Here is a 26,289-nt window from a genome sequence, read left to right as displayed (position 1 = left end):
CCTACTAAAAGTAAGCATGTAGTTAAAAAATCACACACGTTAAGATATATTACAACACTCCATTATCAACAAAAGATTTTTTTTTTTAATACATCATAATTAGAGAAATCCATTTAACCCACGAAACCTGTAGGCTCCATCCCGAGCGAGACGCAAGAAAGTGGGAAGAAATTATTCATTGTAAATGAATTATTTCTCATAACCTCAGCTAAAAGACAGACAGAATATACAAAGCATACATGAAGCCAAGGCCTAGATTTACATTGTAAATGACTTCCTTCTCATAAAACCAAGCAATGAATATGAGAAACCAAAAGAAACACAATCTTCTTCTGGTGAATGAAACCAACCCTACCTTGTTATTATACACAAATACATGAATGCGATGGCGCAGAACACACACAAACACAGACATACACAAACAGTTATATCTTCGTTCATTTCCGTCTATGATGTTTACACTTACTTCAAAATTTCATCTTCATTTCTTGTGTGTTCTCCCGGTAGAACGTAATTGTCTGCATTGAGTTAAGATTAGGGTGTTAGAGTAAGGTTAGTTAAACGATGATCTAGGTCAGGATGCCTCTCGTAAACTAAGCACCTTAAAATAGTGAGCGGGGATCAGAAGTCTAGACCATGAAGCTCCTAGACCAAAAAAATTTAAGGAGTTAGTACCAAGAATCCTAGAGTGAAGAGTCTGCGTTTTAAGCCGCATTGATGCCCTAGGAACCTAGTAAACCTCCACGACACCCATGAATGACTAAGGTAGCTCTTCAGGCTGCTAGTAGTGTGAACAATGTCATCATAATCTCTACCACCCTATCCACTCCGGTATCTTAATGGCATTATCAGTAACCTAGGTCAAATCTAATAGGTGCCCCTACCAAAGGGTAAGTAACCTAGGTCAAATCTAATAGTGCCCCTACCAAAGGGTAAGTCCACAGGAGCAGTACCATCGAGTTAGGCCTAGGTCAATTAGACTAATGTGTCGAAGAGACTAGGTGCCATTATCGTGTGTGGAAATGTCCAATGATCTTTTGAATAGTGTTACAGTGTTGTAAACCTATTATGAGAGGAAGCGAGAGACCATGCAAATAGATGTAGTAGATGATCGGCATATGGGGTCGCTTCCCCTAAACTTAGAAGGACTCTAATGGCCCTATGAAAGGGTTTGCCACGTAACTTTCCATCCCGATCCAAACGCCACAACAACCTCAGCTAAAAGACAGACATAATATATAAAGCATATATCAAGCCATGGCCTAGATTTACATTGTAAATGAATTCTTTGTCAGAAACCAAGCAATGAATATGATGTTTACACTTACTTCATATCAACCTCTCATCATCAAACGGCTGCGTGTCCCTTGTGGAGTACTCATCACTGTCATTTCCATGTGATTTTTTCAACTTAGCAACTAAAACCCACATGTTTGCAAGTTCATTTTCCAGATAAGCGTCTCTCTGCTTTGATTCCTCAACTTTTCGTTGAAGTTCAGCTTCTCTATGTTCCTTTTCCAGAAGAGCAGCTTCATATGAAAGCTCCCTCTCCTTACTAATGGCTAGTTCTCTCTTCAGTTCTGCAGCAGATGGGCCGATGTCCGTGCGCTTTGAAACGACATCTCTCCGCCCGTTCCGAACCCCAATAGTTGATTTTCTCTGTGAAGGGGAGCTCTTGGATGCAGCGAGTTCGGATACGAGTCTCTCGTTTTCGTTCATGAGCTTGGCAACTTCTTCTGATAAGGCTTTGAGCTCAACAGCTGCAGCTGAGGCTAGACCCTTTGCATATGTACTCTCCTCTGCGAGTTTCTGGTTTCTCAGCTCGAGCTGCTCTTTCGACTCCGTTAGTTCAGCCAGTTTATGCTTCAGATCATCAACCTCAGTTGCCTGTCATGGGGAAAGAACAAGATCATCGAGATTAATGTTCAAACGATACAAACTCCATGAGTGAATAAGAAAAGCGTTAAAAGATAGAACAAGATTACAGTGAAGAATAAACGCATCCAGATAAGACACAAGACATGTATCCTGTAAAGAGAAACCAGCAAAAATATTTGAGAAGAGACGATACACATCAAACTATCTTAGATCTAAAACAACCAGTTCAAGGTTCGGAATCAAAGGCCTCGGATTAAAAGGTTGTGCCCAGTGTCACAATCGCCCTTTTCTTGGCAGCGGTTTGGAATTGTGTGGCACTCACTCTTAGTATTGAGTGAGTCAACCCAACCTAGGATCGCGTCCCCTCACGCCGGGCAACGTATGCTCAAGCCTCTAGACCCGATTAGAGAAGAAGGTTTTAGAAAACGAGGACAGAGTTTTTAGAAAGAGCATTTGAAAGCAAGGTTGAGAGAGATTAAAAGTAATGTTATATGGCATACAAGCAAAAGACAATACAACAGTTTAAATAGCATATAACTTTTCGGGTAGGAAGAATTTGACAACTAGTCGCATCCCCCTAAGTATATGGAAATAACAAAAGCTGCTGACCCATATGTCTGATCTTCAAAGAGATTCCTCAACAATCTCAACATAAAATCGAAATGGAGTGCGGTCCCAAATAAAACTACCTGCATTGAGAAGAATACGAGAGCGACCGAAAAAATCGAATCTGTCTTGAAGTTCTTGAAGTTCTTGAAGTTCTTGAAGTATTAAAATGTTCATCCCATTCTTTTGAATTTTCCATACTAACAAAGGAATTTCCAGCAACCCAAGCTGATTAACAATATTATTAATAAGTGAGGAGAATTTATCCAGATCTGATGGTATACTCGCAGAAGGAACTGAGCAACTCCTTCTAATATTCACGCATAATTAGGCTAAGGACATGGTTAATTAGAAAGAAATAATGAATTCAAAACCGTAACAAAGAGGTTCTTGAAAAAAATCTTTTAGCAATGATTTTCAGGGAGATGTTGATCATGTTCAATACTACTGAGACTTACCTCGAATTCAATATCTGAGTTACCAAGACAGGGAGGTTCTGGAAACCTGGGAGAAGAAACAGCCTTGACTGTAGGTAGTGTAGCTTTGACAAAGTTAAAACTATCAGGACTAATGCTACAGTTATTTATGAGAATATCATTCGATGACGTCTCTAGAATAATTGGATCAGAAGGAAGATGGGTCATCTCATGGACTAAAATTGTCTCGGCCCAACTCTACCACTAGCAGATATTGTCCTCCTTGGGCTTTCCCTTTCGGGCTTCCCCTCAAGGTTTCTAAAACGCGTCTGCTAGGGAGAGGTTTCCACACCCTTGTAAAGAATGCTTCGTTCTCCTCCCCAACCGATGTGAGATCTCACAGTCCACCCTCCTTCGGGGTCAGCGTCCTCGCTGACACTCGTTCCCTTTTCCAATCAATGTGGAACTCCCCAATCCACCCCCTTTCGGGGGCCCAGCGTCTTTTCTGGCATACCGCTTCGTGTCGACCCCTCTTTGGGGCTCAGCCTCCTCACTGGCACATCGCCCGGTGTCTGGCTCTGATACCATTTGTAACAGCCTAAGCGCATCGCTAGCAGATATTGTCCTTTTTGGGCTTTCCTTTTCGGGCTTCCCCTCAAGGTTTTTAAAACGCATCTACTAGGAAGAGGTTTCCACACCCTTATAAAGGATACTTCGTTCTCCTCCCCACAAAAAGTCTAGAGCAATATTCTTCAACAGTGTCAGCAATGCACTTAGAACTAATGGCTAAAGACTCATCATCTCTTGCGAGTATAGAAGTTCGGGAATGCTTCAACATTAGTGACTTTTGTGTTTTTATTAATTTTTAGCGAATCAGAATTCGGAGAGATGGAAATATTTATTCCTAACATTTCACGAGCTGGAACAGGAGTATTTTCTCAACATTCTCAATAAATGCTGATTTCGCATACACATTCTCATCAGCAGTTGAAGTATTTTCCTCTACATAATTGCCTTTACGACGATTGGAAATTTTTCAGATGCCATTAATGTTGAGGATTGTTGGGAGAGGAATCCCATGTCGGCTAATTAAGGAGATTATCATGAGTTTATAAGTAAGGAATCCATCTCCATTGGTATGAGGTCTTTTGGAGAAACTAAAAGCAAAGCCATGAGAGCTTATGCTCAAAGTGGACAATATCATGCCATTGTGGAGAATCGTGTTCGTAACATGGTATTATGCCCTTGACTCAGCCATGTCAATAAAATCCTCAAATGTCGAACAAAGAAGTTGTGAGCCTCGAAGGTGTAGTCAAAAGTTTGTTTGAGGGCTCCAGAGAAGGAGTCGAGCTTTAATTAAGGGGAGGTTGTTTGAGGGCTCCATAGGCCTCAGGGGAGGCTCTATGGTGTACTTTGTTCGAGGGGAGGATTGTCGAGGATTATTGAGAGAGGAGTCCCACATCGGCTAATTAAGGGGATGAACACGGGTTTATAAGTAAGGAATACATCTCCATTGGTATGAGGCCTTTTGGGGAAACAAAAAACAAAGCCATGAGAGCTTATGCTCAAAGTGGACAATATCATACCATTGTGGATAGTCGTGGTTCCTAACAATTAATCCTTCAAAATGATCTTCATTCAAATCCTTTTCTTACTACAGGCTCTCTAATTCCTCGGGATGGTAAGACAAAATGAAATAACTCTCTCTTCATGCAGAGTAGGAGACGTTAATGCCACATTCTCTTTATCAATAAATGATGACTTACTAACATTTATATCTACGTCCACACCATTTGGGCTACAATTTTATGATGAAGACACATCCAACGTGCACAAGTCTCAGTAGGAAAAAACTCGGGATCCAAAACCCCCCAACTTTCCACCTCTTGCTTCTCAAGCTGTATTGCCCATTGGTTTTCTTCTTGGGACTAACTCACTTTTCTAATCATCTCCAAAGGATCCCTTGCTACAGATTGAATGCCTATGATCAATTGATCGAGTATTGGATGCTATGTTAATCAGACCACCAAAATAAGCCCCAAATGCTTCAAACAATGCACGACTCCAATCCTTTCATAAGACTCGGATGACAATGGATTTTAATATTCCACTTATCGAGGCACTAGAACAATGGTTGGCTTTTGTTCTGATTTAGACTCCTATGTAGTGTAAGCTCATGCCTTAGTAATTTCTCCTTTATTTCCCCAAAATCAATTATGGGAACCTCCATGATTTCCCCATTCACAGCTAGGAGGTTTTTCGTTCAACTTCCAACAACTCTCTATTGTGTGTCTCAATTTTTTTGCAGTGAGTACACCATAATTGTCTTTATTACTCTTCCATTGTTTTTTTCTTTCTCTACAACAAAGGATGATGTACCTATGTTGGGTTGTTTGACAAGCATAAGATTTCGTCTGCTCTCTTCTGTTTGAATAAGGGAGATTATTTCTTCTTTTCCGATGATCTATACTCAAACTTGGTCAAACTTACTGTTGAGACCAGCCAAAAAATCATAGACACGGTCTGTTTCAATAAATTTCTTTAGAATTACGACATCTACAGGGCGCTTCATCTCAAGTACCCAATAGTAATCGAGTTCCTAAACCAATGTTTGCAAGACATTGGCATATTCTGTGACAGTTTTCCCTTCTTGCTTCATGGCTCTGGTCATGATCTTGATCTCATAGATCTGAGGTACATCTCGATCCTTGGGGTAAATGTGATGAATGAAGTTCTACATGGCTTGAGTGCTCTATAAAACATACATATATCGTTGATGGATGGCTCCTTAAAATCTTAGAGTTTGACATTATTGTGGAGTCTTCCTCGTTCCATGTAGTAAATTCTGGAGTCATCTTCCCTGGTCTTGGTCCAACAGGATGTCGGAAGTTTTTCGATTCCCTAAAGGTATATCTACACAACTTGAGACCATTGGAGGAACTTTCTCTACTGGTAATGAAATCTATAAAATTCCTAGATACTAAATAAATTAGGAAGCTCAGCTACCCTCCTTATTTAAGGGATTATACAAATATCTCCTAACCTAAGGCTAATCCTATAAATTAGGAAGGTCAGCTACTCTCCAATGGAGGAGACGTTTGGCAAATCGGTTCTTTGATGGGAAAAAAAGTTCGTAACATAGAAATAACTGAACCTACTAGCGAGTTGTGATGATCATCCAATGGAGGAGAAGTTGGGACTGTAGAAAATACCTGTGCTAATCTTACATCTTTTGGTATGTTTCGCAACTCATGTGTATCAGCAAGCTGTTGCTTCAAGGAAGCCACAGTTTCCTGTAGTTCTTCACATTCAGAGATCTGATAGAAGAATGTTAGTCACAACCATTACATGAAATAATGACATTTGGAGAAGCTAGCTCAATATATGTGCGAAAGTAGTAATTTTACCTTTTGGTCTAGCTGCTCCTGAATGATCCGATTATCTGCAGCTTTAACCTATAGAATTGAACAGAACGAGAAAGTTCAGTACATATATTGGCGAGAGCAGAATTACCATAACTGAGAAACGCCTTCGCGAAATAGATGCCTCCATCTTTAAAATTTTGTTTGTAATGATGACCCAATTTATCAATATGAATACAACAAAGTTGGACTAAACTATGTAAGGATCGCACAACAACGCACAAACTTGATCCAGATGAATACAAAGAACTGGAGAGAGAAAATGCAAAGAGAAATATTGGCTAAAGGTTTATATTTATGACTTCAGGTATGTACACTAAGAGAGAATACATGATGACTTTAGATATGTACACCAAGAGAGAATACATAATGACTTCAAATATGTACACCAAGAGAGAATATAGAGAATGAAGAAAGTATATCTTCAAAGCACTGACTGGCTAAGGTTTATATTGATGACTTCAAGTATGTACAGCAAGAGAGAATACAAAGAATGAAGAAAGTACAATTTCAAATCACTGACAAAGGGGTATATATATAATTTCAGTTATTATATATATAGCTTCAACCGGTAGAACCACCTACTATATATAAATATCTACCATATATATCTCTACCAGCTTTTTATTATAAATAGCTGTTTACTGTATAGGACCATTTTTCATATATATATTTGAAGGCAGCAGGCTCCATATCCCAACAAACCAAAGACTCGTTACAGGGAAAACCCGACCACAAAATCAGAAAGAAAGTATCATCAGCCCACTAAGTTTTTTGATGTGTTTTGTCGTCGTCCACAGGAAAAATAATAACCATTTATTAGAAACACCTTGCAGTATTTTTCAATTATTTCATGATGCTAACTCTAAATTGAAATATGAAACACAAGTTTGAGATCATTTGTATCATTCAATTCATTAGTCACCTCAAGTTCAAACGACTTCTCATTCAACTGTGCAGTCAGTTCATCAATTTCCTGCAGCATTAAGGCAACCAGGTAGGTCTGCTTAAGCAAAACTGAGGTGGCTCTTAAAAGAAAATTGAATAAACAAGAACTATTAAAGACCTTACTTGCATTATTTCCAAGTCTGTCATATTATTTGATGAAGCCTCTGCAATTTTCTTTTCGAGAAAAGCTATCTGTTGATTCTTGGCGTTGATATCGTCTTTTAACCTTTTCATGTCAAACTTAACAGCAGAAGAACCATAAGATTAAAGTCCTCTGGCACGTTGATAGGACGTAAGCTTGTAGCTTAAGGAAAATAAGCTCTTACATGAATTTGGTCTTCCTGGGGGCTTCTTGCAGCCTCATCAGACAAACGCTTCAAAGCACTCGAATCAAGTGCCACCTCTCCGGACAAAATCTTTTGCTGTTCCCTTAGAAGGTCAATCTGATCGCTTGATTTTATGCTCGTCTAGCAAAACGGATGAATCAATTTTGACATTAGAAAAATATTGTTATAATCATGGTATGAAGAAATTAAGTATTTCTCTTTCAGAAAATCAGTAATTACACTTATTTAATAACATTAAATCTTTTGGGGAAGAGCGTCATGGGCTATGATGGTGTCTAAGGATTGCACGACGTTTTCTTCTCCAATGAAAGAGGTTCAAATTACTCCATTATGTATATCAGAGAAAGCAAGCAAAGGCGACAACTGGCTCAAGTCTAATAGAACTTTCAACATGAAATGCAATCACATGCTTACCAAAGGTGTCTCTGGATCAAAAATATTTTCCTCACGAGTTTCTTTCTCTTCTCTGGCATCGGATAAGAGATCTGCAGATGGGCAGCTTTCTGTTTGTAAAGAAAGAGACAATCTGGATTCTGACGGAACATTATTTTGATCAGCTTGGGGAGTCGAAGGAATGCTAGTTGACTTCATTCCACGCGACTTATCACTACTGTTTGTTGAAGTTTCCAAGCCACTATCTCGTTTCTGATCCAGGGTAGTAAATAAAAAGCTTTAAGCACATACAGAATAAACTACCATCATGAATACGATAAAGAAAACACAACAAAAATAATATACTTTGGCCAATCGTTTGTATATTCAATTTAAGCGTACTCAAAGACATTTTTTCATGTTGAGAATATAACCACGACATAAAATGTTGAGGATTGTTGGGAGGGAGTCCCACATTGGCTAATTAAGGGGATGATCATGGGTTTATAAGTAAGGAATACATCTCCACTAGTATGAGGCCTTTTGGGATAGCCCAAAGCAAAGACATGAGAGCTTATGCTCAAAGTGGACAATATCATACCATTGTGGAGAGTCATGATTCCTAACATGGTATAGAGACATGCCCTTAATTTAGCCATGTCAACAGAATCCTCAAATGTCGAACAAATAAGTTGTGAGCCTTGAAGGTGTAGTCAAAAGTGACTCAAGTCGAGGGCTCCAAAAAAGAAGTCGAGCCTCAATTAAGGGGAGGCTCTACGGTGTACTTTGTTCAAGGGGAGGATTGTTGAGGACTATTGGGAGGGAGTCCCACATTGGCTAATTAAGGGGATGATCATTGGTTTATAAGTAAGGAATACATCTCCATTGGTATGAGGCCTTTTGGAGTAGCCTGGCACATGAGAGCTTATGCTCAAAGTGAACAATATCATACCATTGTGGAGAGTCGTGATTCCTAACATAAAATAATACTCAAACTTCAAGCAACAGTAGATTCATATGCAAGTATCAGACACCTTGATTCGTGAGCTAAAATGATGTAGGAGTCATGCAGGCTGCAAGACAGTACTTAAGAACTTCTTAGGAAAGAGAAAACCAAAGTGAGTCTACAGTCAATTTTTTAGTAGCATCTTTAATTAATTCTAAAACCACTTCTCATTACTATGTTTTATAGGATAAATAATTTGTACCTGATGTATGACTTGGGTTTTTTTTTTTTTTTTTTTTTTTTTAATGAATAATTCATTGTTTAGTATTTAGGAATGATTGGATGAGTAAATAAAAAAATTCCAGTTATTTAGATCTCGAGGCTTAAAGTCAACGAAGCTGCACGGAAAGTTTAGTTATGACATTTGTAGAGACAAATATGTCGGAGAATAAAACATGTTGATAGCTTTTTCACTAAATGGCCTAAGAAACTGTAACGGCCCAAATCCACCGCTAGCAGATATTGTCCTCTCTGGGCTTTCCCTTTTGAGCTTTCCCTCAAGGCTTTAAAACGCGTCTGCTAGGGGAAGGTTTCCACACCCTCATAAATGGTGGTTTGTTCTCCTCCCCAACAAATGTGGGACATCATAATCCACTCCCCTTCGGGACCCAGCGTCCTCGCTGGCACTCTTTCCTTCCTCCAATTGATGTGGGACCACCCCCAAATCCAACCCCCTTTGGGGCCCAGCGTCCTTACTGGCACACCGCCTCGTGTCTACCCCCCTTCGGGGAACAGCGAGAAGGCTGGCACATCGTCCAGAACCTGGCTCTAATACCATTTGTAACGGCCCAGATCCACCGCTAGCAGATATTGTCCTCTTTGGGCTTTCCCTTTCGGGCTTCCCCTCAAGGCTTTAAAACGCGTCTGCTAGGGGAAGGTTTCCACACCCTTATAAATGGTGGTTTGTTCTCCTCCCCAACCAATGTGAGACATCATAGAAACTCTCTATAATACCATTGTATTTGCATGAAGTACATAAACCATATTTTACTCAAACAGGCATGATGCAGATCAGTCACAACAATACTTAACCAATGAATTTTAATAATCACTGCATGAGACCGATAATAACAAAAAATCTCTCGAGTATCCAAAAAACCACTAACCCGCAATTTTAACCAATTTAGTAGGCCATGCTTTCGGGTCTTCTTCTCCTTAACCGTATCATCATTGGCTTCGCTATTACTCTCGACGGAAGCATACAAGTCGATATTTTCATCGTCTAAAATTAGGTCTCGCCTCTTGTACGGAAGGTAAGCTAGCTGCCCATATGCATATAACCACTTAGAGAAAATAGATGGACGTATAGAAAAAATTTCAAAAGGTCATAACATTTAAATTATATTGGAAGTAATAACCGTTAAAGTACACATGCTCGTGTTTATCACTAATTAATGAATAACATCTTAGAGCAAGAGGGTACATACTTCCTCCTCCCCAAAAGAATGCCTTCTCCTAAGACCAGGTCGGTGAGGAAACCGTGATGATTGTGATGCCTTTGTGGAGACCAAAATTAACTTAGTCAGTCGCTGGATTCTGCCCAACAAAGCAGCTTTTGCTTCTTCCTCCTGTTCCAATCTTGATTGTAGTTTATATTGACCATCTTCTAACTTTATGCATAGGATCACACCAAAAGAAATAGTTCAAGTCAAACACCATATCTCGCAGGAGAAATGGATATTCTGTCAAACATCTTTGCACCATAAGTATATATGGATATATAACCAAATGAATTACGGAATACAGGCTCAAATTTTTTTTTATCAGTAATACATACAATCATACAAAGTCCTAAAAAAATAGTACGGCACTTCAAATATAATAATACCTTTTGCTTCAGGAGCACAAGGTCATCTTCAGAATCTCTCAGTTGAGGAACGGTCATAATTCCCGTCTTTAGTCGATCCAGCTCTTCCTTTAAACACCGAATCTCATTCTGATATTTCTTGATAAGTGATTTCTCATCAATAATCTGCAGGTATGAGAAATCAGCTTACATTTTTCCCAAATTAATCAGCTAATTAAACAACCAAACATGAAGTTAGGAATAAATACTTTTTCTATTAAATAAAACTCCTACCTTGTTTTGTGCTGCTTGAATTTCGACGTGTTTAGCACGATGTGCAAATTTCAATGTATTATGCGTCTCTTCCAAACTACTTGATGCTGGAGTAACTGTGCATATAAGCTGTGAATACGAATAGAGATGAATGAACAAACTATGATGTTTTCTTAGGCGAATAAAATCTAGAAAACACCTTTGGATATTTTTTAAATAATATTTATTCATATAATAAGGCATAAAAAGGCTTACAGACACGCGCCCATGACCGCTAAGTGAAGACTGAAGAAGTCTGGTAAGTTTAGAGTCTCGGTATGGTATATGATTTGTCCTTCCATCTGTTAGCTTTGATATTACCTGACACCAGAAATAACCATGGACCAAGTTATGTCCTTTACAACAAAGGACAAATGATCACTGGTGGTAGAGTTAAGCAAATTCAACGCGATAACCAGAGCTGTGAGAGAATGCTAGTGGTCAATTTGATACGATATAGTGCTCATAAGAAAATTTAATGAGTGATTACTGGAATTATTTTCCACCATGCTATGTTCTTGATGGACTCCTTCCAGTGTAGAGGATAAAAATTAGTACTTGGAAGAATAATCTTAGGGAAAAATATTTACTATTAGTTTCTTTACAGGAAAGGGTATCAAGTAAATAAGGTTCTCAAAAAGATTCCAAAAAAGAAAAAGAAAAAAAAAGATCCCATGTCATTCCCTGATCTTCTGATTACTCTACAACCTTCCTTAATTATTAGTCGAGGTTTTCCTTCTTTTTCTCCTCTTGATATTTTATATGGACGCAAGCGAATTGGTTCAACTTGACATTTGATAGCGATGTAGGACTGAAATTCCCTTACGTTTTCTTTTTTTTGTTGGTTGAGCAAATTCCCTTGCTTATATCCACATCCTACAACTTTCCTCCTTTGCATTAGAGTTTTGGTAAAAAGTCTAGGTGTGAGATCCCACACTGGTTGGGGAGGAGAATATGAAATATTCTTTATAAGGGTGTGGAAACCTCTCACTAGCAGACGCATTTTAAAACCTTGAGGGGAAGCCCAGAAGAGAAAGCGAAAGAGGACAATATTTGCTAGCGGTAGGCTTGGGCTGTTACAAATGGTATCAGAGTCAGACATCGAGCGATATGCCAGAGAGGAGGTTGAGCCCCAAAGGGGGGTGGACACGAGGCGGTGTGCCAGCAAGGTCGCTAGGCCTGAAAGGGGTGGATTAGGGGGTCCCACATCGATTGGAGAAGGGAACGAATGCCAGCGAGGACGCTGGGCCTTGAAGAGGGTAGATTGTGAGATCTCACATCGGTTGGGGAGGAGAACGAAACATTCTTTACAAGGGTGTGGAAACCTCTCCCTAATAGACGCGTTTTACCTTGAGGCGAAGCCCGAAAGGGAAAGCCCAAAGAGAACAGTATCTGCTAGCGGTGGACTTGGGCTGTTACACTAGGGGCTTGAATTTAAGGGGCCTAGCGTCACCAAACAAAGGTTCCAGAAGCTATTACTTCTCCAGTTACTAATCTAGTAAGATAATAAGAGAAAAATTGTGTAAGAAACGAACCCCCGAGGACAATTTCTTCTCATTTTCATTTGATTGCCAGTATACCAACCATAACATCCAACTCATATTTGCTTGCCATAAATAAAAATTAATAGTAATATTAATGATAAATAAATAATAGTGCCAAAGAGAATTTCCACCAAGGGGAGAATTTCAAATCCACAAGGAACCAAAAGCAATATTTTATCTTTGAGATTGCCAACTTCTAAGCCTCCATTAACGTGATAGACCAGTCTTCTAATTTATCAAACAGCATTCAGAAGATTAAAACAGAATAAGATTATAACTAGAAATGAGAATCTCGTACAAACAAGTGGCAGTAAGAAAAAAGCTAAAAGTTTGATTTAAAAAGATAATGTATGAGAAGCCTCACTGTTCCAAGAGTTAGCAGGCTTTTATTAATATATGATCCCTCTTTTCGCCTTATACCAGTAGTTTCAGCTTTTGAGCTCTCGGAACCTGCCAGATCGATGAGGTTCTGCAGGTATAAGTAAAATGTAGGAAAAGTTACGAAAATAATTTGCAGAGAATTGATATGCACGACAAGATAATCACGTGAATAGTTCATTTAAAATTAAATGTTGAAAACGGTAGAGTCTTATTACCAGTTGAGACAGGTTTACAGCTTCTCCTTCACTGCTTTCACCAAATGCACTGCTCTCTATAGTCTGTTCACAAGATTGAAAATACTATTTCAAGTAAATCAACGATGTCTCCTGTTCTTGTTAAATTAAATAAGTCAATCAAAAAAAATTGGCATCATGTGCCAAAACAATAAAAATTAAAATTGAAAATCAAGAAGATCTTACCAACATCATCACAAGGTAATGCCCAAAACATTAAACTAAACTAAACCAAATTCCAGATCCATTTAATCATATCGATGAGGTGTCGTGAGCACAACAAGAACAGGGAAAAGGAAAGCAACTTAAAACGAAGGTTCAATCAACAACATTACTTGTTCTACCTATATATTTTAGTAAACTTTGTTATTCTGATTAAAGAATATTCAATTATTCTACAAAAGATACAGCACACATCTCTAATCCAAGCCAAAGCACTAAGAAACTAAGAGTGTATCTTTTAAGCTCAAAAAAGGGTCGAAAAATTGACCACATTTTTTTTTTTTTCCTTTTCTTTTTCTTCCTCATAGGAATAGTTAATGAAAGAACAAAAGAAAGCCACCTAAATGATGACCAAGCCACTACAAAGGCAATAAAAATGGGAAATACAACATGAAAACAATTGCAAAAAAGTTCCCACTTGCTGGTAATAGAAAACTACAAGAATAGTTGCCCAAACGTGTAGAATTATGAGAAACCAAGCTATTTATATATCAACCTATAAGCCCTCGATCAATTAGGCTGCCCCTTTGAACTACATACATGGCCCATTAATCTTTATTTTTAAGAAACAAGAAGTAAATAGTGAGTTACAGAATTGAAAAGTCTCTCTCTCCAGATTAACAAACAAGCAAAACAGATCCAAGTATTTTCATTGGCTGGACATCACTCCATTACTATTCTTTCAACCTCTTCGACAAAATGTGATGATTTAAACCAGACATAGAGAAATAGTTATTTGCATATGGCACAGACCAAACTTTGGATATTGGAAAAATGGAATGAAACAAAAATTCTGAAAGGTAGGTGGTCTGACATTAACACCATAAGAATGTAGACACAAGAAAGAAGACGGGTATTCTTTAACAGGGCATACGTGGTATCAAAAGTTTGAGCCAAACTACCAAACAAGTGAACAAAGACATATCTCATCTTTTTAATCTTTTTTTTTTTTTTTTTTTTTTTTCCAAAAAAAAAAAAAAATTGAAATATCCCTCCACAAAAAGAGTAAACATCTCATGGAAGGAGGTCCAGGCGACCAATTGAAAACTCTTTACCAAGAGATCGTAACTACCAACTATTAAAAGAAAAAGGGTAACCCTCAATACAGGAATGATATTCACCATAATAATATATCACTCACTGCAGGTGTACCTCTGCAAGCAATAATAAGAGAGAGTGTGGTGAAATTAGGTCTAAATTTATCAAGTAGAAGTTGGTAGAAGAATGACTAAAACCAATCAAGGCTGTGTCATGCTTCCATTAAGATATAGATTTACCAATGTAAATATTGTATGGCTTCTGCTGCTTAACAAATTGAAATTCGTCGACCCAACATGTCTGTGTTCTGTTGGCAACAATTAAAATTTTATCACAAAGTGTAACTGTCATGAATATTATATTATCGTAATAACAAACAGATGCAATAACAATATAAAACTTCTATTTGCAAAAAAATGAATAGTCATGCATGTGAGACAACAGATTAAAGAGATCAAAAGGATTAATCTTTGCAAAAGAAGCACTATAAGAAAATGCCTGAAAGTAAAATATAGATACAACTAAGTGTAATCATCAGTAAAACAATCTATACAAAGGTAGATCTATTCAATCGTCATCCAGTATGGTCAAGAAAACAGAAGAGTGGGAGCTGCTTGGTAACCTTACAAAATATCTTTTAAGATATGCGATCAAGTAGTTTGTAAAAGTAAGATTATTGAGCAACGATCATTCACAAGCCAATAATTTATAAGGAAAACAACTTTAAAGAATGGTAAATCAAGCATGTTTTAACTGAATTTCTATAACTTCAAAATCGAAAATAGTTTTCAAAAATAACTTCCAAAAGTCCTTGCATTTTATCTCCAAAAAATTATGATTAAACATAATGAAGTTGGAGGGATCTTTCAAAGGTGACACCGCATGTAAATAATCGATACAGCTTATTCTTTTTTTGTGAGATCCCACGTTGATTGGAGAGGGGAACAAAGCATTCCTATAAGGGTGTGGAAATCTCCCTAGTAGATGCGTTTTAAAATCTTGAGGTGAAGCTCTTGAAGGGAATGTCCAAAGAGGACAATATCTGCTAGCGGTGGGCTTAAACTGTTACAAATGGTATCAGAGCCAGACACCGGGTGGTGTGCCAGCGAGGACGCTGGGCCCCCAAGGAGGTGGATTGTGAGATCTCACATCGGTTGGAAAGGAGAACGAAGCATCCTTATAAGGGTGTGGAAACCTCTCCCTAGTAGACACGTTTCAAAACCTTGAGTGGAAGTCCTTGAAGGGAATGCCCAAAGAGGACAATATCTGCTAGCGGTGGGCTTGGGCTGTTACATTTTTCTTTTTTCTTTCTTTTTTTTATTTTTTTTTAAAGAGGAAAACAAGGTGTCTTTTTCATTGAGGAACGAAATCACAAAGGAGGGAAAAATGATCTCCGAGTAGTGACTAGAGAAGTGGTATTATATTCTTTGAAAGGGAAGATACATCTACACCAATACATAGCACTAAAAATAACAAAGTCTATAAAACTATCGTAAGGAGAAATTTAAGTCACTGGAGATCCTGTAGGAGATTTTTTCCTCTTACTCCCTACCCTTAAAGTTACAAGATTAGATAACACATTGAGCATCTGAAAATCTAATAAAGAAGAAAATATCTGGACTCATTTTCAAATAAGCATCTAAAATGGATGTTGCAAGAGAAATGAATCATCATAAAATATTCAGATCCTTTTTCTTTTCCATAAAACCAAAGACCCTATCGAGTATTCTTACCCTCCCCCGCTGCAATAAGTGAGAGTGCATGAGCTGGAGATAGTACAACTTCTTCCTTAATTCCTTCCACAAAGGTGCCCTAAAACATGAACGTAAAAACAAATGCACATAGTTTCAACATTCTTATAATGATTATCATAAGCTCTTAACAGTGGAGTAAATATCATGGTTGCAAGCAAATAGAATACAGAAAACTGGCAAGAAGTTGAGATTTTTAATAGTCGTCCTTGACTCATATTAAGCAAATGCTAAATGAATCCAGAAGTAAAGTAAGTGCATCTTGCCCAGTTTTCTTTTTCTTTTCTTCTTTTTTTCTCTCCTTCCTCCCCCCCGCCCCCCCCCCCCCCCCCCCCCCCCCCCCCCCAAATAATATAACCAACCTATTCATTGAAAGAACAAAGGCACATACAAAAACAAAGCTCAAACAAAAGGAGCACATTAACCATACACAAAAGGGCTCAAGTTAAGGATCAAGCCTAACAAGTAATTACAAAAAAAAAAAAAAAAAAAAAAAAAAGACTTTAGAAGTCAAAGCCCAAAGAAAAGCATTAAACCTCGCTAAAGACCAAGCCTCTCACCAAAACCTCTCAACCCCTCTAAAAATCTTATTATTCCTTTCAAGCTAAATATCCTATAAAACAGCCAAAAACCCAACGTGCCAAAGAAACTGCGCCTTGTCACAACAGTGGGCACAGAGAAGAACCTCCTGCAAGATAGAACAGTCTCCATTACGAGCCAAACAAACCCCAAAAAATCTCCAAGAAGCTATCCCAAATTGAACAAGCAAAATGACAGCTCCCAAGGATATATTGAGACCCCTAGATGCATTTCTTCAAAAAATGGTCTATTGTGATCTCAACATGAAGGGATAGTCTCTAAACACGGTCCAAACTGTTATGTCTCTCAACATTGGTTTGGTTGTTGATTCTCGTAAATGGTGTATTGATCCTTCAGGTATTTTTTTTCTGTAAAAATCTTTAACTCGACATCTGAATTCTTATACACCTTTGGGCAAAGAGGTTTATGCGGATTTATGGAAATCAAAAAGTCCCAAGAGAGTTAGCATTTCATTGGTGATTATGCTCAAAGGAAGTCTTAATACTTCAGAAGTTCTTCAAAGAAAGTTACCATCTAATTGCATTTTTCCCTCCATTTGCTCATTATGTATTGCTGTTGATGTATTGATTCTCGTAAATGGTGTATCGATCCTCCATTTGCTCATTTGCTCATTGTGTAGTGCTGCTGGGGACTCCATGAAACATATTTTCTTTGATTGTCCCTATTCTCGAGCCAACCTTCTTTTGATGTTTAATCTTTAGTGGTTGTTCTCTAACTGTTTCAAGGCCAATGTTCTTCCATTCTGGTAGGGCCTGTTTTCCCCTCCAAATACAAATTTAGTGGATTAATGCAGTTAAAGCTTTATTATATGAGTTTTGGTTGGAGAGGAACCAATGAGTTTTCCAGAAGAAACAATTGTTTTGGATTGATTGTTTTGAATCAACTCGTCTAAAGGCTCCCTCCTAGTGTACTGTATCCAAGCACTTTGTTAGTCTTTTATTGCAATATATAATTTTATTTTATCACTCCCTCGTAAAGTTTGTATGCTCTAAGCAATAGTCTCTTTTTCATTACACCAATGAAAAGTTTTGTTCTTTGTTAAAAAAAAATGTACCGTGGACTATTCCAAATAGGAAAAACAGGTGAGGTCAGTAGCATACAGACTTCAACTGCAAAAGGATTCGTGCATTCATCCTCAATTCCATTTGTGATACCAAAGGAGGGTGCCATCCTAGCCCCATCGGCAATTTTGAGTGTACACCCAACCATGGACTTCTTCAGGAGAACAAGAGTTGTTAATTTAGTGGAAAGGGAAAATTGAAGAAGAAGCTTCCTGAGAAGTGTGTGATAAGGTCACATTGAGATTTCCTGAATAAGCTTGAGGGCAAATCAAACCCTTGGGCTGAGGGTATTTCGAGGAGTGGAAAGCATCCGTAGTATTTCAGTTTTGTCAGGAGGAAACTTGTTTAAGTAGAGGCAGAGGAATGATTTTGTATGAGAGTTGAGGGATTATATGAGCAAAGAGTATGTAAGAGAGTGATGCAAATGTCGTTGTATATGCTTGTGGAGGTAAGCCCTAAAGGTTAGTAAGTGGGCCCCAGTCTATGATATTCGCTGTAAGAACAGTAGAGAGAGAAGGGGAAGCTTATAGTAACTAGTGGCTTCCAAGGAGAGAAACAAACCTCTTGAAAGTCAAAACGGTTTTGGTTAAATTACTTCTCCTTGCATCTTAATATACTACAGTGAAATGAGTTCTGTCACAAGTCCATTTAATAATCACTTTAACATCCCCTGAGCATCCTCTCTGATTCTCCTAGCAAGGAGAGTGTAAGCCCACCGCTAGCAGATATTGTCCTTTTTGAGCTTTCCCTTTCGAGCTTCCCCTCAAGGTTTTTAAAACACGTCTGCTAGGGAGAGGTTTCCACACCCTTATAAAGAATGCTTCGTTCCCCTCTCTAATCGATGTGAGATCTCAGAGTCCACCCCCCTTTGGGGCCCAACGTCCTCGTTGGCACTCCGTCCGGTGTCAACCATTTGTAACAGCCCAAACCCACCGCTAGCAGATATTGTCCTCCTTGGACTTTCCCTTTGGGCTTCCCCTCAAGGTTTTTAAAACGCGTTTGCTAGGGAGAGGTTTCCACACCATTATAAAGAATGTTTCATTCCCCTCTCCAATCGATGTGGGATCTCACTCAAAGCTGTTAAACTGGAATTTGATGACAATAAGACATTGAATAAAGAATAAGAAAAAAAAAAGTATTTACCTGATCATCCTCTCTGATTCTTAGATTTTGTCCAGCGGGATTCAATAAATCATTGACAACCTGGGATGAAGGAAACTATTTAGTGCCATTAAAACTACTCAACCTAAGTACAAACCTGATTTTGAACTATTTTACTTTTTGTTGCATCAGAAATCTAAAAGCTTAGAAAAGTTTGCAAATGAAGTGACAAAAAAACCAAGCATCAGAAACTAAAAATAAATAAATGGAAAGGAACATACCTCATTGTAGATTTCTAGGTATGACACCCGAAGAAGAAACTCCCGATTTGGGGTCTGGATGTAGAAAGACATTAAACAAAGCATTTCTTTGAAGATGATGTATTTAAACCATATAGATAATTTCCTTGTAATTACCTCTTGGATGATGCTAAATGCATCCTTCACAGCCAGTGGTATTATTCCTGGCGACCTCTGATCACCCTACAAATGGAGTGAATGGTGTAAGTTCATTGACAATATCATCTAATCCAACTATGTGACTATATAAATCACATTTTTCATAGTCTAAAAGGAAAGTATGAAGTACATTAGGTCTCATTAAGTTTATAAAAGCCTGCCAGCCTCCATCGAATATAGATTCATAAAATTGTGCCTCTTAAAAGTCAAGTCAAATGAAATACAAATGTATGCCTCTGAAATGTCTCTAGACCATAATCAAGCCATCAAAAGTTCATTCAATAATATGTAATATCTTAACTCCAAGTCAAAGTCATCTATTTCCTATTTAAACCTAAGAACTTGTGAATAATGAAATAATGAAATGCATGCGAATAATAATGCTTTTTTTTTATAAGAAACCAAGCATTCATGAAGAGAAAATGAAAGAAAATACAAGTGTGTACTAAAAGAACAAGCCCACTATGAGATCCCACATCGGTTGGGGAGGAGAATGAAACATTCTTTATAAGGGTGTGGCTGCTAGCGGTGGACCCCTAAACTAATTGCAAAAACATATCAAAATCCAAAAGAATCATGCTAAATTGATAATTACAGAAAGGCCGATTAAAAAAGCCCGAAGTCAAATCTAATCCCCTCCCAGAGCTACTCACCGAACCTCTCCGCCCCTTTAAATTCTGCTATTTCTCTCAAGCCACAGGCCCCACATGCAAATAATAATGTATTAATGTATTAAAATGTAAATAACTACCAATTTGTTTTATGTTTAAACATAGTCTACCGAATGTTGTAGGTAAATGATTTTATATTAACCTTGAATGAAACGTGACAAGTAGCTCAATAGTTCCAACTATTAAAAATGGATCAGCTCACATGTAGTATTAGGAGCAATTAAATGATGATACTTTGAAAGGCACAACAGAAACTTTATACTGCATAACCAAGCCAAAAGTGAATAATCTTCCATAATGTTACAGACTCGAAACCTAATTCTCTATTTGAATTGTAGTATTCTAGAAAAGTTGTTTCCATTTCGCCTCCATTTAGTATCTTTTGAAAACTCTTAAATTACTTTATTCTTATGTAAATAATTTATTTGGTTATCTCAGTATCAATACCCAATTGCCTCACCTTCATGGTTTCTTTGTTTTCCTATGACGGTTTTTTTTACTATTAGACCTTCATTCTTTTAGGAGTAAAACTCTTACGTATTAGTTTGGAATTGCTTTAAAACTAAATGATTTTAATTTATAACAAAACAAGTCAACAAAGGAAACAACAAAAGATTGATCCTAGCATAGAAATTATAAGCATCATAGCAATGGCAGGGATGAGAATTAGAATTTAAGCAGTTGATATGTTTAGAATCATGAAATGACATTACAATCTAGCACCAGTGACATACTAATACAATACTGCTCCTATTTTCTTTATAACAAACAAAGAAATAAGGAAAAGATAGTCTTCAAACATCTGTACTACGGTTAGTAATATGGTACGGGTTATTAAGTAAAAAACTCTTCAAAAAGACATGATTATGTTGCAAGTCTAAACTAGTCCGCTGTTTTTCTTATTAGATTTTTAGGTACATGTGTCTTTTATAATATAGAAAGACTAACTAAATTTGTAAATACTAGGTAACTATACAGATAAATTATGGAGGTCAACTACTTCCCTTATTTAATGGACTACATAAATATCTCTTAACTTACGACTAGGAATTAAATAAATATTCCTTAAATCAAGGTCGCTCCCTTCTACGGGTTCCAACCAAATTTGGACTACCTAAAATGAAATTGTCTCCCTTTGCTGATCAAGATTATTGAATTGAGATTATGATTATAAGTTATTGAGGCTATCATTTTAATAGGCATTAATTTGTTTCATTGCTGAATTTGTATGTTTCTTCATGCTGAGGTCAGGTCTCCTTTTTTCCTCACCTTCCGTTAAATAAAATGTTCTTGTTCATGCAAAGAAACTGATCATAAAGCAATGACGAAGACAATAAGGTTTGAATCTTACATGCATGGTGTGAGTCTTCCCACTGCTCGTCACCCCATATGCAAATATCGTACCTGTGTGTGTGGGGAGGGGTGGAGGAAAAGATGGAACATGATTAGGAAATAACAGCATATCATATTTTTCAAACAGCATATCATGCTCATAACAAAGCATAATGCAGAGATAACAATAATGAAAACAGTATTAATCGGCAGTTATAATGTTGAGACAGCACTTTCTAAAACCAGTTGATGTCACGTGTACTGATCAGGACCGTGCTTATGCATACTAGTCAAGCACGAATATGTACAGCATAAAATAAACGCAGGCTGTGTTGCAGACATGAGGAAACTCTTTTCCTACCCACTCTTTGTAGATATTGTTAGAATATATGAATTAGTCAATGTGGGTGGGGGGTAGCAAATCAGTTTCTGGTGAGTGGAGAGAATACAGGGCTCTAATTCTGTAGTATTTTTTCAGCCCCATTAATGTAGTTGTAAATCCTCATATAGGCTCTATCAAATCCATATCAGCACACTTTTCTGGGCATGTTAGGAGGAAAGAAAATGAACAATCATATAGAATTGGTGAGGCAATGTCAAGGAGCCATGGCAAAGGAGGTTCAAAAAATTCCCAAAAATGAGAAGCCTGTTAGCATTAGAACAGCAAAAGAAAAATAAATAAATAAACGGAGCAAAAAAAACGATACTCGACTTCCCTTTCGACACTAGTGACAGCTGAACTTATGGTTGTAGCTTTAAGGGATCAGGGATCGATTAATATAATGTTATACATTTCTTTTTTCTTCTACTCCTAGTCTACTGTTTCCTTCATCACAATGTATCCTTCTTGCTTTTCATGTTTAAAACAAAGCAAGATGAGGACAACTATTGTAACTCGAAGAAAACTAAATAAATTAATTAATTAATTATCAAGATATAACTCGAACCATTCACACGAACTTAACGTCAACGCAAAATATCACCAAACCAAATATCAGTAATGCTTACCATTAACGCCCTCCATAGCACCACTAACAATATGTTGTGCAGCAATATCATAGACATGACGAGTAGTTGTTGTAGGACCAAAAACTCGATCTAAAAGCATGAAGAGAACATATTTGAAGTGAGAAAACGCTACTTTTGGAGGCGTGACGAAACAAGATACAAAAATTTAGAGAAACAAAAAGAGTGAAAATGAATCTAAAACCTTAATACAATATGCAATGGCATATAAACATGAAGTACACATACCAGTAACACTTGAAAAAACTATAGATTTTTAACATGCAATTTTGATAATTTAATAGCACGATCAGGAGGATAATCATATTAGATAAAGGAAGTTCGCCTATGCATTTTTCTCCATTGATAGGGATATGATTCATACATGTCGTTCGCCCATGCATCTTTTAATCCAAGGGGCGAGCGAACTAATAAGTTATTATTGCAATTTTAATCCAAGTACAAATATCTTACATCAAATACACTTAAGAAAATTACCATAAGCATATGCTGTAGTCGGATTATGCTCATTCCTTACAATTGTTTCACCATCTGCATACCATGCAATATCCTCTCCTTGACGAATCTCCCGTGGACTTCTCAAAGCAAAACCGTCGCGTTCATTAGAAATTGGGCAGAAAACCTACTCATCAAAGCTATAGATAAATTTGCCAAAATGAAATGCACCTGAGCGGACGAAATCGAACCGTGACTGTGACATTTTCTTTGGATCTTTCCACATCTAAGTGCAAATTGTCGGAGTAAAAATACTGTGGCTTACTTCGAGCTGAAGAAGACGCAGGAGAGCTCTGCCCATCAATAGAAGTTTCCAGATACTGTTTCGATGATGAGGTAGTAGAAGATGATGGCGATTTCGCAACCTTTGTAGTAACAGAACCCAAGTTTTTGGACTTTGGACCTTGTCTGGACGCCATTACCACTTCATATGGATCCTAAAAAGTTTATGGAGAAGAACATCAAATATCTTTTAGGAACAATTTTGGTATATCAATTTCCTAAGAATTTGTTGAGGATTGTTGGGAGGGTGTCCCTTGGCTAATTTAGTGGAAGATTATGGGTTTATAAGTGAGGAATACTATCTCTATTGGGTATGAGGCCTTTTGGGGAAGCCCAAAGCAAAGCCATGAGAGCTTATGCTCAAAGTGGATAATATCATATCATTGTGAAGATTCGTAATTCCTAACATGGTATCAGAGTCATGCCCTTAACTTAGCCATGTCAATAGAATCCTCAAGTGTCGCACAAAGAAATTGCTAGCCTCGAAGGTGTAGTCAAAAGTAACTCATGTGTCGAACAAGGGGTGTACTTTGTTCGAGGGCTCCAAAGAAAGGAGTCAAGCCTCGATTAAGGGGAGGTTGTTCGAAGGCTACGTAGATCTCAAGGAGGCTCTATGGTATACTTTGTTCGAGGGGAGGATTGTTGAGAATTGTTGGGAGGGAGTCCCATATTGGCTAATTTAGTGGAAGATCATGGGTTTATAAGTGAGGAATACTATCTCCATTGGTATGAAGCCCCTTTTGGGAAGCCCAAAGCAAAACCATGAGAGATTATACTCAAAGTGGACAATATCATACCATTGTGAAGATCCGTGATTCCTAACAGAATTGTCATTCCTTAAACATGGGGTCGGATTGAGAGAACCTAGAAAAAGGTCATTAGTAAGAAAACGTATCATAAAATTCCTAATTCAAGGCCATCCTCCAGCACGTTGATTACTAGGATAAGCAATGTACTCAATAAAGAATCTGTAATACCCCATTTTTTTATTACTAGAAACTTCGACGAATATTTACATATATGGGTTCTCATTGCAAAGCCAAATTTCACGCTTGCCAAACTTCAAAACCTCACCAGCAAGTCAAAAATTCCTCAAAAATTAGAACAAAGAGAATAAGAAAACAACTAAAACGCCACATTCAAAGTCGAATTCAAGAACTTCCTCCTAAAACTCAAGCAGCCCAACACTGATTTCCCCTTTTGCCGCCCACCCATTTCCGCTAAACCAAACAGGATATGATTGAAGAAAGTAAATCACCTGGAACGAAGCTAAATCAAACAAGCATTGCAGACCAAATCCAGATTTTCAAGCAAAAATCACGAAATTCCGCAAGGGGGGTGTTCTTCGAACAGAGGAAAACGCAGATCTAAGAGTGAGGAAGTGCAAGTAAATTAATCAACCAATAAATCATAATCAAAGTCATGATTATAAGTGAAATAGAGATCAGAGAATCATACTATAATTTGTTGATTCCTCTACTTGTAGCTTTCCTTACATGCCTCGGAAGCGATGCCGTTCATCAAAGGCCTACAGCATTTATAATCCAAGTTTTAGAGAGAGGAAGGCAGCTCACAAACTTGCAATTTCAAGCATGGATATAGAAAAGAGAGAAAAAAATTAATGGAAAAGTGAAAAGGGTGTGATTGAAGTCAATGTCTATTACTACAAAAAGAAATTGTTGCCTACTCCAAAGAGAGAAAGTGATTGTTCTCACTGCTCATTTTTTATTGCAATCTTTACATATTATATATATTATAAGTAAAAAATTATATGATATTGTTAGCTCGATTAAAGAATCGTTCGTTGGACAAATACGTTATTAAAGGTGTTCAAATGAACCAATGACTCATCCTACCTAATCCAATGATGTTTTAAAAACTCGAACATTCTGTTCGTTTTGCAAGTTTAAACTTTTTTGGTCGGGCAATCCGAAAATCTGGTTCACATTACAATCTAAGCTAACTCAACCTTATTTTCAAATTATTATAAATATTAAGAGTATTTGGAAATGTTAATGATGCTTTTTGACCTAGGAAGTTTGATGTTTGACTTTTTTTTTTTTTTTAAATAATTTTGAAAAATAACGGGACAACCCAACCTAAGAATAGAGGTTGAATTGAATTATAAACAAACTCTGTTGTACTTTTAAAATTATTATAAATATTAAGAATATTTGACGTTGATAATGATACGGTGTAGCTTATAAATATTTAATATTTGAGTTTTATAAATTTTTCGTTATTATTGTGACATGTACGGTGAATAAATAATTTTTTTTAAAATAATTTTAAAAAATGTGATAACCCACTTGGATAGAGGAACAAGTGTGAACGAGAACATTGGGTCTTGAAGGGAGGTGGATTGTGAGATGTCACATTAGTTGGAGAGGGCAACGAAGCATTATTTATAAGAGTGGAGAAACCTCTCACTAGCATAAGCGTTTTAAAACCTTAAGGGGAAGTCCAAAGATGACAGTTTAGGCTGTTACAATAACCCGATGACACAACCAAATCCAACCCAAAAATAAATGTTTGATTGTTTACAATAGTGTGGAAACCTCCCCCGGGCATAAATGTTTAAAAAATGTGAGGCAAAAAAAAAAAAATGCTCATAGTGGGCTTGGGCAGATACAATAACCCGACAACCCAAATCCAACCTAAAAATGAAGGTCTCAGTCAAGTTAGAAACTCTATTCGATCATTCGAGTCATGGACTCAAAATTTTGAGTTGGTCCAGCCAACGTTTATAGTTATATAAAAAAAATTCTAAAAATACAAGGAAGAAACTAAAATAAATTTCAATGGATTAAAAGTAACATTAGATATATATATTGGGTGACTTCCTAAGTGAGACCTCACATGGGTTGGAGAGGGGTACGACCCGTTTTTTATAAGAGTGTGGAAACCTCTCCCTAGCAGACGCGTTTTTAAACGTTGAGAGGAAGCTCGAAAGAGAAAGCCCAAAGAGAACAATATCTGCTAGCTATGGATTTAAGCTGTT

General features: G+C 37.4%; 1 protein-coding gene across 7 annotated transcripts; it reads right to left on the bottom strand.

The window, feature by feature from the left end:
• Positions 1–236: 236 nt before the first annotated feature.
• On the bottom strand, positions 237–24,925 carry LOC111803440 (kinesin-like protein KIN-7K, chloroplastic). Of its 7 annotated transcripts, XM_087127419.1 has the most exons (28): positions 24,747–24,925; positions 24,547–24,655; positions 24,086–24,152; positions 23,178–23,443; positions 22,989–23,086; positions 22,494–22,583; positions 21,505–21,557; positions 19,441–19,506; positions 19,306–19,359; positions 19,067–19,126; positions 16,245–16,323; positions 14,751–14,818; positions 13,234–13,296; positions 13,002–13,106; positions 11,310–11,414; positions 11,076–11,183; positions 10,824–10,967; positions 10,423–10,605; positions 10,102–10,257; positions 8,032–8,262; positions 7,597–7,737; positions 7,394–7,510; positions 7,248–7,298; positions 6,308–6,355; positions 6,113–6,217; positions 1,329–1,887; positions 602–645; positions 237–518 (listed from the first exon to the last, which is right to left on the bottom strand). In XM_087127419.1, the coding sequence occupies exons 3-26, from the start codon at positions 24,086–24,088 to the stop codon at positions 1,330–1,332; spliced, it is 2,952 nt and encodes a 983-aa protein (XP_086983545.1). In that variant the 5' UTR covers positions 24,089–24,152; positions 24,547–24,655; positions 24,747–24,925; the 3' UTR covers positions 237–518; positions 602–645; position 1,329. The 7 variants fall into 7 exon arrangements, with proteins under 7 accessions (XP_086983545.1, XP_086983543.1, XP_086983546.1 ...); XM_087127417.1 differs by lacking the exon at positions 602–645; XM_087127420.1 differs by lacking the exon at positions 602–645 and having other exon boundaries at positions 24,547–24,631.
• Between the last annotated feature and the right edge of the window lie 1,364 nt (positions 24,926–26,289).

The sequence above is a fragment of the Cucurbita pepo genome, chromosome 10 (assembly GCF_057944985.1).
Source record: "Cucurbita pepo subsp. pepo isolate OVF chromosome 10, ASM5794498v1, whole genome shotgun sequence".
Taxonomy (NCBI): Eukaryota; Viridiplantae; Streptophyta; class Magnoliopsida; order Cucurbitales; family Cucurbitaceae; genus Cucurbita; species Cucurbita pepo.
This window is presented reverse-complemented; position numbering and strand designations above follow the sequence as displayed.

Coding starts and splice junctions, on each gene's coding strand:
- LOC111803440 (XM_087127419.1), bottom strand. Junction 19,507..21,504: donor GGAAGACTCACACCATGCAT/GTAAGATTCAAA, acceptor CTCCATTTGTAG/GGTGATCAGAGGTCGCCAGG. Junction 7,511..7,596: donor CCCAGGAAGACCAAATTCAT/GTAAGAGCTTAT, acceptor TCTGCTGTTAAG/TTTGACATGAAAAGGTTAAA.